Source organism: Rhinopithecus roxellana, chromosome 10 (genome assembly GCF_007565055.1).
Source record: "Rhinopithecus roxellana isolate Shanxi Qingling chromosome 10, ASM756505v1, whole genome shotgun sequence".
Taxonomy (NCBI): Eukaryota; Metazoa; Chordata; class Mammalia; order Primates; family Cercopithecidae; genus Rhinopithecus; species Rhinopithecus roxellana.
The window spans coordinates 23,867,856-23,881,148 of NC_044558.1; the positions used below are offsets into that span (position 1 = coordinate 23,867,856).

At 36.0% G+C, this 13,293-nt stretch overlaps 1 protein-coding gene across 5 annotated transcripts in view; it reads left to right on the forward strand.

Moving 5' to 3' along the window:
• MYBPC1 (myosin binding protein C, slow type) overlaps nt 1-13,293 on the forward strand; it is a 98,369-nt gene that overhangs the window by 42,642 nt on the left and 42,434 nt on the right. For all 5 annotated transcript variants that reach the window (XM_010357198.2, XM_010357201.2, XM_010357200.2 and 2 more), the window contains 5 exons: nt 5,719-5,885; nt 7,960-8,092; nt 10,039-10,163; nt 11,325-11,430; nt 12,410-12,576. In XM_010357198.2, coding sequence (XP_010355500.1) covers nt 5,719-5,885; nt 7,960-8,092; nt 10,039-10,163; nt 11,325-11,430; nt 12,410-12,576 — 698 coding nt within the window. The remainder of the gene's footprint in view (nt 1-5,718; nt 5,886-7,959; nt 8,093-10,038; nt 10,164-11,324; nt 11,431-12,409; nt 12,577-13,293) is intronic.

Consider the following 13,293-nt stretch of genomic DNA (forward strand, 5'->3'; position numbering starts at 1 on the left):
TTCAGACACCCACTCAGAGAAGTCAAGTTTAAAGTGGATGTTTTTCAAAGAATTTTTCATTTCTGAAAATGTGTTTTGCTTATAGAATATAACAGAGCTGACTAAGGAAGAGAGAAACAACTGCATACTAATCTTTTAAAGACTTTAATAGATGCTTTTAAACTTTCTTTTTAAATGTTTCCTGACTCTTCACCTATGTTTTTAAAGTGGGGATGAAGAGACATGAAAACTGAGACATAATACAAATACCTAGAAACCTCTAAGACTGTACATATGATTCCTTCTCATGACTGAATAAATAAAGCCTTCATTCTCTTTGATATTTGATCAAAAAATCAATTTTACAATTTTGGTAGAAGTCTGAAGGTATACACATTGTAAGAGGCACACCTACTTTAATATATTATTTATGATGTACTGTATTTCTGCAGGTCTAAGACACCACTGCTTTTAAGATATACCAGTACTTTATAAATCACTAAGCAATGAAAAAATTGCTCCAAATGGTTTGACACACCATTGATGATAAGTTGCATTGTCATTTCCGAGGTCTTTAAAATGCCTCAAAAATGTGTTTTAGAAGTGATAAAATGGAAATAAAAGTTTAGTATTATCACACATTCACACTTCCTTTTCATTGTTCTCTACTGCAATAAAATTTATAGAATTTCATTATGGATACTTAGAACATAACCATTTTATAAGATTTCTCTCCGTATATATATTTCTATAACTGCTATACTCTTCACTAGGATTCCTTACATATATACTATATTATATGTATATTAGAGGTATCTAGATATTTACTATAGTGCAGAAGCAACAGAAAGAAATACTTTTTTCAGAGGTTAAGTTTTATCTAGCAAATTTGTAAATAAACAGAGTAAAACTATAATTTTAAATTAATTGTATATAATATCAGTTTTCACTTAACTTTCCAGGCTTTTAAAATTACTTTTAATGCTTTCTATGGTTATTAAAAGACTACAAGTACAAATATGCTTCATAACAAATTACAAACACTTGAAATAAACTGGGATTGTGTTTATTCTCTGTTTAGTTAGATAGCTTTATTCAAGTCTCTATGAATGAAAAATTTACCCCTACTGCTCAACATGTAGGTTAAGAACAGAAATATTAATGGGTGTGATTTATTAATTACTGAGGGATATCAGCCCATCAATAGACTAATTCAAATAACCATTAGTCTCAATAGTATTGATTAATTCCCCAAATGCATTTAAAGCAATAGTATATGAAGTGCCCTTAAGTGAGCCTCACATTTCCTCATTCTACAGATGAGAAACCAAGGTCCAGAGATAACAAGTGACTTATCCCAAGTCACACAAGAGTTCAAGGCAGGGCCAGGACCCAAATCCAGGTTTCCCTTTTATGAGTCAGTTCATTTCCTGTGACTCCACATTAAAGATGCCACTCTGAATTTGCCTTGGAAGCTGGTGCTTCAGTTTATAATACAAATTGACACTTTAGGAAGACAAGAGAGCTTTGTATTCTCCCCACAATCATTTACTCATTCAGGAAAATACTAAACACTATCTTTGTGTAGAATATAATGCTACTGATGTGAGGAAAAGAAATCCAGTGCCTGGCACACAGAAAAGGATAGATACACTTTTGTGGGAGGAAAAACAGTGGTAAAAACATGGAATTGAGTTTCATCTCTACCATTTACTAATTATGTGACTTTGGTCAAATATTTGACCCCTCCGAGACTTGGATTTCACACCTGGAAATGTGAAGAACAAATGCTACTTAATAGAATTATTGTGCAAATTAAATTAAGTGAAAAAGCTTGGTTCACAGTAGGTGGCAAATAAATATGCACCTCCTCTAAGGAAATGTGTCATTTTCTCTAACATAGTTTATATTCATAAGGAGACAACACACAAACACACACACGATCAATCAACAAAAATGTGATACGGTATTAAGCACCATGCTCTGATTAAAAAGGAAAAAAAGAAAGAAAAAAGAACAGACTTTTTCAAGCAGTAATTCCAGAATAAAATAAATCTAATTACATGGTCAAAATGACAAAATTTAACAATCACTTAATGGGCAGCCAATGTGTCTTCAGTTCTCATTTTCTCTTACCCCCTACTTAAGATTTTCATTCATAATTAGATTGTTGTTAATATAAGGCTATGTTATGTTCTTTCAGTATACTGTGCTAATCCACTAATATAACTTTAGAACTCATTGTGTTCTCCTACTAATTAGTGAGTTGCCTGTGTTTTCATTGCGGTAATGACACCTGGTTACCATTTCTACTCCTCCAAGTGTGTGTGCCAAAATCCCCATGAGAAAAAAAATATATGATTAAAACCAACATCTCTGTACAACGAAAGATATTCCTGCTCTGAACAAAGCCAGCTTACTTCAAATGGACATTAGCTAAATCAGATTAAATCTTTTGGGCAGCATCCTGTTATAGGAATTGACCTGTATAAATACTTGTAAGTTGTATTCTACATGAAATTTCTATAACTGTTTACTCTTCACTAGGATCACCAAGTTATTGAAATTTTGATGTAGATGAAAATACCATGAGCATTATACAGGTCTATCCCGAGGCTTGGAAAAGAATCAGAAGTGCCTACAGAAATGTGGCTTTTTCTCCTCATTGTAACTTAACATAGCCATGCAGACAGGGTCATGTGCAGCCACCATGGTAAGTAACTAAAGATATGTTCCAGGTGCATTAAGGAAATGCTGAAGGTGAGAGCCTCGACCTCACATTTCAGTACAAGATAGATACTTCTCTATATTGAGATACTTAATTGAGATACAATTAAGTAATGGAAAGAAAAGGAAGGAATAGGCAAGAGGTCATTGGTGTTCTTATATGAAATTTGATACGACTAAGTATGTGATAGAGTGGAGAGTATCCCGGCATTTTAATGAAAAATGGTGAGGATGATTGGTTTTATAAATCTATCAACAAAATTGACTCAGGAAATCACAATCAAAATTATCATCTTTATTACTGGTTTCCTTCATATAAATATTCCCCTCATGGATCTATGTAGGACTCAATGACTTGTGCCTCTTGTTAGCTATTTTAATTATATCTAGCTTGATATCTTTAAATCCTCTGCCAATGTCAGGAGGATACCTGAAGTATGTAATGTATATATGCAATTCTTCATGGTTCAAATGCAAATTTAACATAATCCAGTATGGTATAATTTTATAGTCTGAGGACTATATTTAGGCTGGAATGTGACAAAAAGAGAACATTAATAAATTAGATTGAGGGAACACCCCACAGAAAATATATACATACGAATATACATATACATCTTTTTTGGGTTTTTCTTTGAGACAGGGTCTCACTTTGTCACCCAGGCTGGAGTGCAGTGGCGCAATCTTGGCTCACTGCAGCCTCAACCTCCTGGGCTCAAGCAATCCTTCCACTTCAGCCTAAGTAGCTGGGATGACAGGCATGCACCACCATGCCCAGCTAATTTTTGTATTTTTTGTAGAGACAGGGTTTCACCATGTTGCCCAGGCTGGTTTCGAACTCCTGAGCCCAAGTAATCTTCCCACGTCAGCCTCCTAAAATGCTGGGATTACAAGATTGAGCCACCTCACCAGCCTATACATATACGTCATAATTGCGATTCTCCTAGACTTCCTACTAAAATATTTAAAGGATATATTTGAAGTGTTTACTGTTTCCAGGAAGTAGATTTAGTGGATCTGGCAAATTCTTACCAATATTCCAATTTCACAACAATTTTCTTAAGCTTTTCAATTTTCCCATGTTAATAAAGGATGTAGCTACTATCAGTGAGATGAAGATAATGCTATGTCTTGAGTTTTTAAGAGGCACATTTTGCTAATGGTGTTGTCTAGTCCTTGCCATCAAGATTATTGGAGAGACCAGTGACCTTGCACTTCCCTCCATTTTCCAGGAGTTCTGCCTCAATGTCCCCCAACCCACTGGGCAAAAAAACTTACATGACAATGTAAAATGGAAGTTAGATATTTAGATGTCATCCTTGCTTAATGCCACCCTGAACTCTATGTTAATATTTATAATCTCCTCCCCTCCCCTGCATATTTTTATCCATGATTACAACCCAGTATTTCCTTCTCAAAGTACACATGAGTATGAAGATGACATTCTGGGCTGGGTGTGGTGGTCAGCACTTTGGGATGCTGAGGTGGATGGATCACTTGAGGTCAGGAGTTTGAGACCAGCCTGGCCAACATGGTGAAATCCCATCTCTACTAAAAATACAAAAATTAGCTGGGTGTGGTGGCGCACACCTGTAATCCCAGCTACTTGGGAGGCTGAGGCAGGGGACTCGTTGGAACCCAAGAGGCAGAGGTTGCAGTGAGCTGAGATCATGCCACTTCACTCCAACCTGGGCAACAGAGTGAGACTCTGTCTTCAAGAAAAAAAAAAAGAAAAAAAAGAAGGCACTCTGAAACAAGTGTAATGAATATGACAATGCAAACAGACGTAACCCGTCATTCCCTAACATGATAGCATGAATTCATTTTCACACTGATGTATAAGATGTTTGACCAGTTTTCTAGAAAATCATATCCAAATCAGCATTATGGTAAGCAGTCATTGTAACATTTTCAAATTAACCTGATAAAAACAGTCATGTAAACATCAACAAAATCAGGATTATTTATTCAATGAAGGAAACCAATTTGTTTATACTAAGCCTGTTTTCCAAAAGAGTGTTTATTTCTGAGTTTTATTTTTATTTTATGCTTTTAAAAGAAAGGAAGGCAAGTGTAAATCTTAAATCTTATTTTTTAAAGTCATATATGTTCTTTATGTGTTCTGTAGTTAATGATCAAAAGTTGGGGTCATAATTTTGATACGCACCCTAAGAAGTTACTTTCCCCTTGTTCATGGTGCCCTAAACCATTTGTTCCAGTTTAACATTTATATTTTTATAACTCATACCCAATTTGCTTCCAAAAAACATTCAAGACAGTACTTTAAGGTGAAATGTAAGAAAATTTTTTAAAGCCAGTCTCCTTTCCCCCTGCCAATTTAGAAAAAAAAATTTAAAAAACCATCAGTATCCATAAACACTATGTGAAAAACAAAAAACTCATGGCAGTTTCTTTTTTTTTTTTTTTTTGTATTTTAAAAAAGGTAAAAAATGGTTAATGTATTCAGTTATTAATATGGTAGGGAAAATGCTATTTGCAAAATCCAAATGTTTGAAATAACGTATTTGTACTGTCTCCATATTTATCTAAGGCATGTACATCAAAGAAAATAGAAAGAGATCATTTTTATTTCATAGGCCAAATCTAAACCTTTTAGTTCTAGTCCAATTTTCAATAATTCAATATCCATATCTTAGATGAAACCTGTCGTTTCTCAAAATCCCATCTTCTAATTAGACTTTAAATTTGAAAATAAGTAAAATATATTTTTAGGCTATTTCCTGATGTCCTCTACTCCCCCTAAAATTGTTTTTATTAACTAGGAAAACGAGAGGTGTTACTATAAGGGCACACATTTGATCTTCTACTACCTGCAAGTTTCCCTAAGACTTCCATTCCAGCAAGGCAAGACTTGACTTCTGGGCTTCAAGTACTCAGGCTTTAAACAGAGCTTTTTTACACTGAACTGAAAAAGCAGAATCATACCTCGACCTTCCTGGTCTCTAAGGGCCAGTGCAGCTACTAAACTAGACCATGGTTCTCCCCGGTTAGGGAGGTGAAGCAGCAGGAGGAAGAACCCGAGGTGGACGTGTGGGAGTTGCTGAAGAACGCGAAACCCAGTGAATACGAGAAGATCGCCTTCCAGTATGGAATCACCGACCTGCGCGGCATGCTCAAGCGCCTCAAGCGCATGCGCAGGGAGGAGAAGAAGAGCGCAGGTGAGCGCGCCCGGGGGACGTGGCAGCGGGGGCGAGGGGCGTGGCAGCGTTCGAAAGACTTGAACCCCATCCCATGCCCCTTCCAGTCTCCCGCGGGGTTGGGAGTGGGCCTGGGTAAGCGTGCAGGGGTTACGGTTGTCTTGGCGGACAGCTCCTGAAGGTTCAAGGTAACAGGAGATTCATGGTCCACACACAACGTAAATGTAATAGTACATTACCCCCGCTGTTACTGCGAATTTCTTAGCGGCCCCCTTTCTCCAGCCTCCACATCCCCTCTCACTGTCAAATTATTGATTTTTACTTAAGCAGAGTGGACTCTTTCACCATCCTTTTCTTCCACCCACTTGATGGCGTGTGGAGAGTTCACTTTTTTACACCCAGCACGGTTAGCAAAATGTTTTGTAAAACCAATAAGCAGCTCCGTGGGGGTCTGAAATGGGTCCAGTTTATTGTGGTCTGAAATACCTTTTTAAAGTGGAAATTTTAAAGAAAGAAAAAGGAATGCATTTTACACTGACCATTAGCTCTTCGAAGCTTCCTGTACTTGGTCATTATTGGTTATGGGTTTTATAACACATCAGATTAGTAATATATCAATCCTATTATTATTATTTTGTTAATGTTCAAATAGAATTTAAAGCTTTTTTACCACCTCTTTTAAAAAATCTGACCTTTATTTCTGATCTTCCTGGAAACTGGTTGAGAAATGGCCCCAGAGAAATATAGAAGGGTATATTTTTTTAGTTTCTGGAGTTCAGCCGTTCCCACTATCCCAGAACTCCTGATGTTATATTTTTGAGAGGTGTGTGCGTGCTACAGGGGAGAGCCAGCTGACATCTCTTTTCCCCAGGCTGAACTTTGTTATTGTTATCACTTAGCTCTGAATTCATCTCTTAAGGTGTGTGGTAGATAGCTTTTTTAAAAGCTAGGGTTTATTTTAACTTGTTAAAATATGGGACAGCAAGCTTACCTAAACAATAGTATAATAAGGTTGGAATGATGGAAATACAAGCATGACAACATGAAGCATTTCACATTTGTATTTTCCAAACTGCTAAATGAAAATGATTATCTTTTAAAAACCAGGAAAAAAAAAGCTTATTAAATTAAAAAAAGAAGTTAACTATCTTTAGGACCTTTCAAAGACAACTTTTTTTTTTTTAATTGTTGTGTTCTATGTTATTTAAAATCTTTGGAAATCCTGGATTCCTACACGTATGTGCAAGGGGTGTTTTTTAAATGCCACTATTTGGGCAAGTTACCACAGTATAAAAAACTTTGGTAAGCCTACTGTTTCAATTAGTCAAAGACATTCGATTTAATACAAATCACTGAATTTATCTTATAAATTCGATTATTTAAAAAACCATCTGTGACATAGAAGAAGTGCAGAAATAAGGCCAATGACACTAATAGTAATTGTGCTGAAAGAATAAGCGTGTTCTTTTATTTTTATTTTTTTGAAACAGGGTCGCATTCTGTCACCCAGGCTGGAGTGTGCAGTGGTATGATCTCAGCTCACTGCGACCTCTGCCTCCCAGATTCAAGTGACTCTCGTGCCTCAGCCTCCTGAGTAGCTGGGATTACAGGCACGCACCACCACACCCTGCTAATTTTTGTATTTTTAGAAGAGACAGGGTTTCCCCGTATTGGCCAGGCTGGTTTCGATCTCCTGGCCTCAAGTGATCTGCCTGCCTTAGCCTTCCAAAGTGTTGGGATTACAGGCGTGAGCCACCGTGCCCAGCCCCAGCATGTTTTTAAAGTTCACTTTCATTTGGACGTTTTATAGTGCACATTCCCTGAAGAATTAGGCCATTTTTAAAGCTTCTTCAATGATTCTTTTCTTATGTTTCTTCCAGAAACGTGTGGATTCTCTTTTCAATTTAAACCATCTTATTGTATATAAGTCAACAGTGTTCAAAATATAAAGGATAATTTGGAAGCTTTCTGATTTTTTCTTCTTTGAGATTCATTTTTTCATTTGCTTTTAGGTTCTCCTACATGTATTGACTATTTAAATTCATAGCATATGTATACATATATTAACATACTTTTGCTTCTTCTATTCTATCAGCTTTCGCAAAAATTCTTGATCCTGCATATCAGGTTGACAAAGGAGGCAGAGTGAGGTTTGTTGTGGAGCTGGCAGATCCAAAGTTGGAGGTGAAATGGTATAAAAATGGTCAAGAAATTCGACCCAGTACCAAGTAAGTGGGCTTTGCAAAAATCAGTGATAGCTCTACATTAAATTAACCAAATAGTAGTTTGACCTACTTTTCTGAGAATAAAAGGATATTTAGTTATATTTTCATAATACAAAATCATATGGAGAGAGAGTAAACATTTAAGTCATATTTTACTTATTATGGAAACATGATAGTTCTATGTAAACTAAACCTTGTTTTATGTTTAATTCTGTAAAACTAAAGTGTTTTCCAATTATGGTTTTGTGTCGCTGCAGGTTATATGTGATTATTTCAGAGTATTGCCAAATTTCTCCCAATTTTAAAAAATAAAATTGAAAAATAACTTGCAATCCGTATTTGATATGCCACCTGGGAATCACATCTTATAATTAGATGACTTTTGCTTTTCCAAAATAACAACTATATTTAATAATGGGTGAATACCTTCTATTTTCAATTCAGGTACTGTTCTGAGCACTTGCAATATTGCATCTAAAAGGAACTCTTTAATGTTGAGATAAAACAAAATGTGGGTCTAAGCCTGTGTTTTATTATTTTTTGGCCTTCTTGCAAATGGAGGCACACTAAAGACAGACTAATCCCTGATGTCTAATGGTATCTCCAGTCTATTATAAAACTACTTTACAGAGATCCTCCTCAGCCTGAGAGATTTTCAACTCCAATATATTTTTTCAGGTTAACAGGAGCCATGTGTACATTTATAAAAGATGTTAATCCTGGAAAGCTGTTACTTCTGGAGTACAACTAGGTGGTTTCCAATTCTTAATGTGGTCATGCCACAAGAGTGACTTTGTGATGATAACATTTATATCTGGTGTAAAAATCTCTTGAAGATGGCCTGAATTTACCAAAAACATAATTTTAATTGGTTATCTTCATGTAGAAAATATTTTTAAATATCTTGTTCTTGAAGGCTTCATTTTGAGAAATTCCCAAAGCAGTTATTTTCTAGTCTATTTTAATCCCATAATGTGCTCCTCCATAATACAGATCACAGATAATTATATTTTACAATCTTCTTGGCTTCTAGTTTGTTTCCAAATACTCACATTCTTTCTTAGTAGATGTAACTGTATGATAGCACCAGTTCTTAAGCTCATCTAAGAGAACATCACATTCGACAGAACTACTGCGTGTGTTTGTGATTATATCACATTATTTCTTAAATTGTATAATCATTTATTCACCCAAGGAGATCTACTATACCACTGGAATAGGCAATGAATAGATCTTATTCATACATCAATGAGTAAGATCAAGTCTCTACCCCCTATAAAGCACATGAATTGGTCAGTTAAAGAATGTACAGAGTTAAAAATCTCACACCCTCAGCCAACTCTATCTTCCAACAGTGGGTTAAAAAAATTAAATAGCAAATATGTGAGTATTGATTTTTATTTGAAATAAAAACCTTATGTAAAAGAAAATTATAATGGAAATTAAATAGTATCTATAAATATGCTTATATATTGTGCATTATAAAGATAAAAATTTTTTTTTTGTTTGATGTTAAACTGTGTAAGATATGATACCTAAATTGCAGATCAAAATTATATCCCTGCTGGGCACGATGACTTATGCCTGTAATCCCAACACTTTGGGAGGCTGAGGCAGGAACGCTTGAACCCAGGAGTTCGAGACCAGCCTGGGCAAGATGGTGAGACTCAGTCTTACAAAAAATAAATTAGCTGGGCCTAATGGCCCACACCTGTGGTCCCAGCCACACAGGAGGCTGAGGCAGGAGGATCACTTGAGCCCAGGATGTCAAGGCTCCAATTAGCTATGTTTGCACCACTGCACTCATGCCTGTGCAACAGAGCAAGACCCTGTCTCAAGAAATAGATCCTTGACTTTCAAACATTACCAAATTATAAGCCAAATTTGCTGGAAATAAAGAATAAAATCACATTCACAGACTCTGTTTATTTTCCTCCTATTCAAAACAGATACATCTTTGAACACAAAGGATGCCAGAGAATCCTGTTTATCAATAACTGTCAGATGACAGATGATTCGGAGTATTATGTGACAGCCGGTGATGAGAAATGTTCCACTGAGCTCTTCGTAAGAGGTAAAAATGAAATCTCTTATTGTGGTCACCAGGAGCTGTTGGCTCCTTCTCCCAGGGATAATGATCAAAGTGAAAGCAACTGAGGCTCCTCTACACTGGCAGCTATTATGGATCCCAATGAGTCTTCTGGTTTATTGAAGACTAGAACAGCAGAGGGGAGAAAGGAAACCTGCTGAGTACAAATGCCTCATGATTTTGACTCAAGTCAAGCACTATTTTGCAAAAATAATTATTCTAGTTATAGCTTTAGAACCCAACAGATTTTACTGGATAATCCCTGTTTCACAAACTCAGTTGATCACATATAGGTTTCTCTTGAATTCAGCGTCATTAATAAGTGGTTGGCACCAAGCACACTGAAAATTATCATTTACTAAGACATTGTGAAAAGAGCTGGAGGGTGTGAATGAAGCCATGTCTTCCTTATTTTCTTTATGAGGCCTTCTGATTACAGACAACTCTGAGATCTCTGTCATTCATCTGGAACTAGGATCAAAGATTTGAGTTTTATATATTCTCCTTCATCAGAAATGTCTAACACTTAGTATCTTCTTTGCTAAAAGAATAATATTTGATATATGTTTTGTTTGTTCTTGAAAGCAATAATTTATTTGACTTGGAGAGTTATGAAAAAATTGGGAGAATTTACCCAGGGTTGCCTGCTATTTATTTTGCCAAGAACAGACATTGAAAAAAAAGGAAGAAAGAAAACTCACAGCCAGGCATAGTGGCTCATGTCTGTAATACCAGTACTTTGGGAGGCCGAGGCACGTGATCACTTGAGGTCAGGAGTTCAAGACCAGCTTGGTCAATGTGATAAAATCCCGTCTCTACTAAAAATACAAAAATTAATTGGGTGTTGTGGCGGGCACCTGTAATCCCAGCTACTCAGGAGGCTGAGGCAGGAGAATCACTTGAACCTGGGAGGTGGAGGTTGCATTGAGCCAAGATCATGCCACTGCACCCTAGCCTGGACAACAGAGTGAGACTCTGTCTCAAAACAAGAACAAAAACAAAAACAAAAAACTCACTTACTGTTATCACCATGTCAACCATAGATGTTGTTTTCTTACTGTTGGTTTTTCATCTGTGAACAAATCAGGGTTCATGGGATAGGCTTTGGATATTAAATGATTCTGATTTCCCCTTTTTGTATACTAGAGCCTCCAATTATGGTGACCAAACAGCTGGAAGATACAACTGCTTATTGTGGAGAGAGAGTGGAATTAGAATGTGAGGTGTCTGAAGATGATGCCAATGTAAAATGGTAAATAGCCTTAATGAAGTCTGTCCATTTTTAATAGGCAAAAAAAAAAAAAAAAATTGGACCTTCATAGTTGATAGGACAGGAAGACAAATAGCTTTTAAACCTTTGAAAATAATCTCCACCTCATTTGAGTTAGTAGAGATGATAAATAAAAGTATACTAACATACTGGGGTTTTTCCACTCGTGAGACTGAAAACAGAACCAGAGATATATGTGAGCAAGCATGTAGGGACGTAGGTACTTACTACTAAGTGGATGATTCAAGTTGTCCCAAATCTGTTTGACCCCAAAGCCTATGGATGCTCTTAACCTTTATAGCAGGCTTCCTCTCACTATCCCATATTGGCAACTTACATGAAAAAACATATTTATTTTTTTTCATGTAACCCCTAGTCACTTTATTTTCATAGTACCTCAGGGAAAAAACATTTAGGCTGAGAATCATCAATTGCTTTTAGAAACAAGAGCTTATTTGTTTTGCTTAGGTGGGGAGTGTTTTCTCAGGTTCCTTGTGAGTAACCTTAAAATTAAAAACTAGAAATTTTAAATCTTAAAATGAAATGTTATATTGAAAGGTACAGTAAATTACACAGCAGGATTTGTAGTTATTGGTACGGTGTAGATTGTTCATTCTAATAGAGAATCATAGTTATCTTTAAAGTGCATTAAGTGATATTCTTACTAGTGTGCTTCAAGAGCCTCCATGTGGGTAATATCCACTCTTAGCAGTTGCACCTGATTCATCTTGAGTGAGAACAGGTGGCTTGTGTTCTTTTAACACAATTTTGTAGACAGTATTTGTTGCATTATGAATCTACTGATGGATACAGAGATTGATTCGTACATTTTTTAATTCAACAAATAGTTCTTGTGTGTCTCATATCTGCCAGAAATTCTTCAGGATATTGCAACAGGCACAATCGACAAGGTATTTTTCCTGAAGGATCTTTTATAAACCTTTTTACTATTTTAATTCAGGTTTAAGAATGGTGAAGAGATTATCCCTGGTCCAAAATCGAGATACCGAATTAGAGTTGAGGGTAAGAAACACATCTTGATCATAGAGGGAGCAACAAAGGCTGATTCTGCAGAATATTCAGTAATGACAACAGGAGGACAATCATCTGCTAAACTTAGTGTTGACTGTAAGTAAGACTTCTTTAGATGTCTTCTAAGTGGGCTTACTAATGATGGTTGTGTTAATTTGGTTTTAGAAAAGTTTCCATTTGATTTCTATTTGCAGTGATTTTAAGTATGTAAAATGGATTTCATTCTAGCTAAATGTCTATGTCAGATCAGTCAGAGTCTTTGAGGAAGGAACCACGACTCAATTTAATAGTAGAGCACCAGTATTAGGAAGGAAGTATAAAAATCACCTGCCAGAAAAGTTATAGTTCCAAGACCACATAAATAGGGGATAAATACTTAGATATTATGTCATATCCTGATAATGTTAGCTAGCTATTCATCAAGTAAACATTCAACACTCTGCAATTACATTTTACATGAGAAGAAAGTAATTCAAACCAAAAGGGTTTGGTTGAGAAGACTGTAAGAGCTCATTTCCTAGTAGGCTTCAGAGGCATGAGAGAATTAACGTACTTCCCTCAATGCCCTCTACTCCTAGTCAGTTAGCAATGGCAGAATCTTTCCCAATTTGCCATAAAAATTAAAACAGCAAATATCTCAAGATGATGTCACAAACAGAGTAGAAATTTTACTTCTGTATTTATTGCTTAGTCCAGTTGCAGTTCATATAATCATTGAATTATTCAGGATCACTCCCAATACATTCCTTATGCTTTATGGAACTGTGGCCATTTTAGTTTAACATCAAGAAGTCTTTCAGCCATAGACAGATC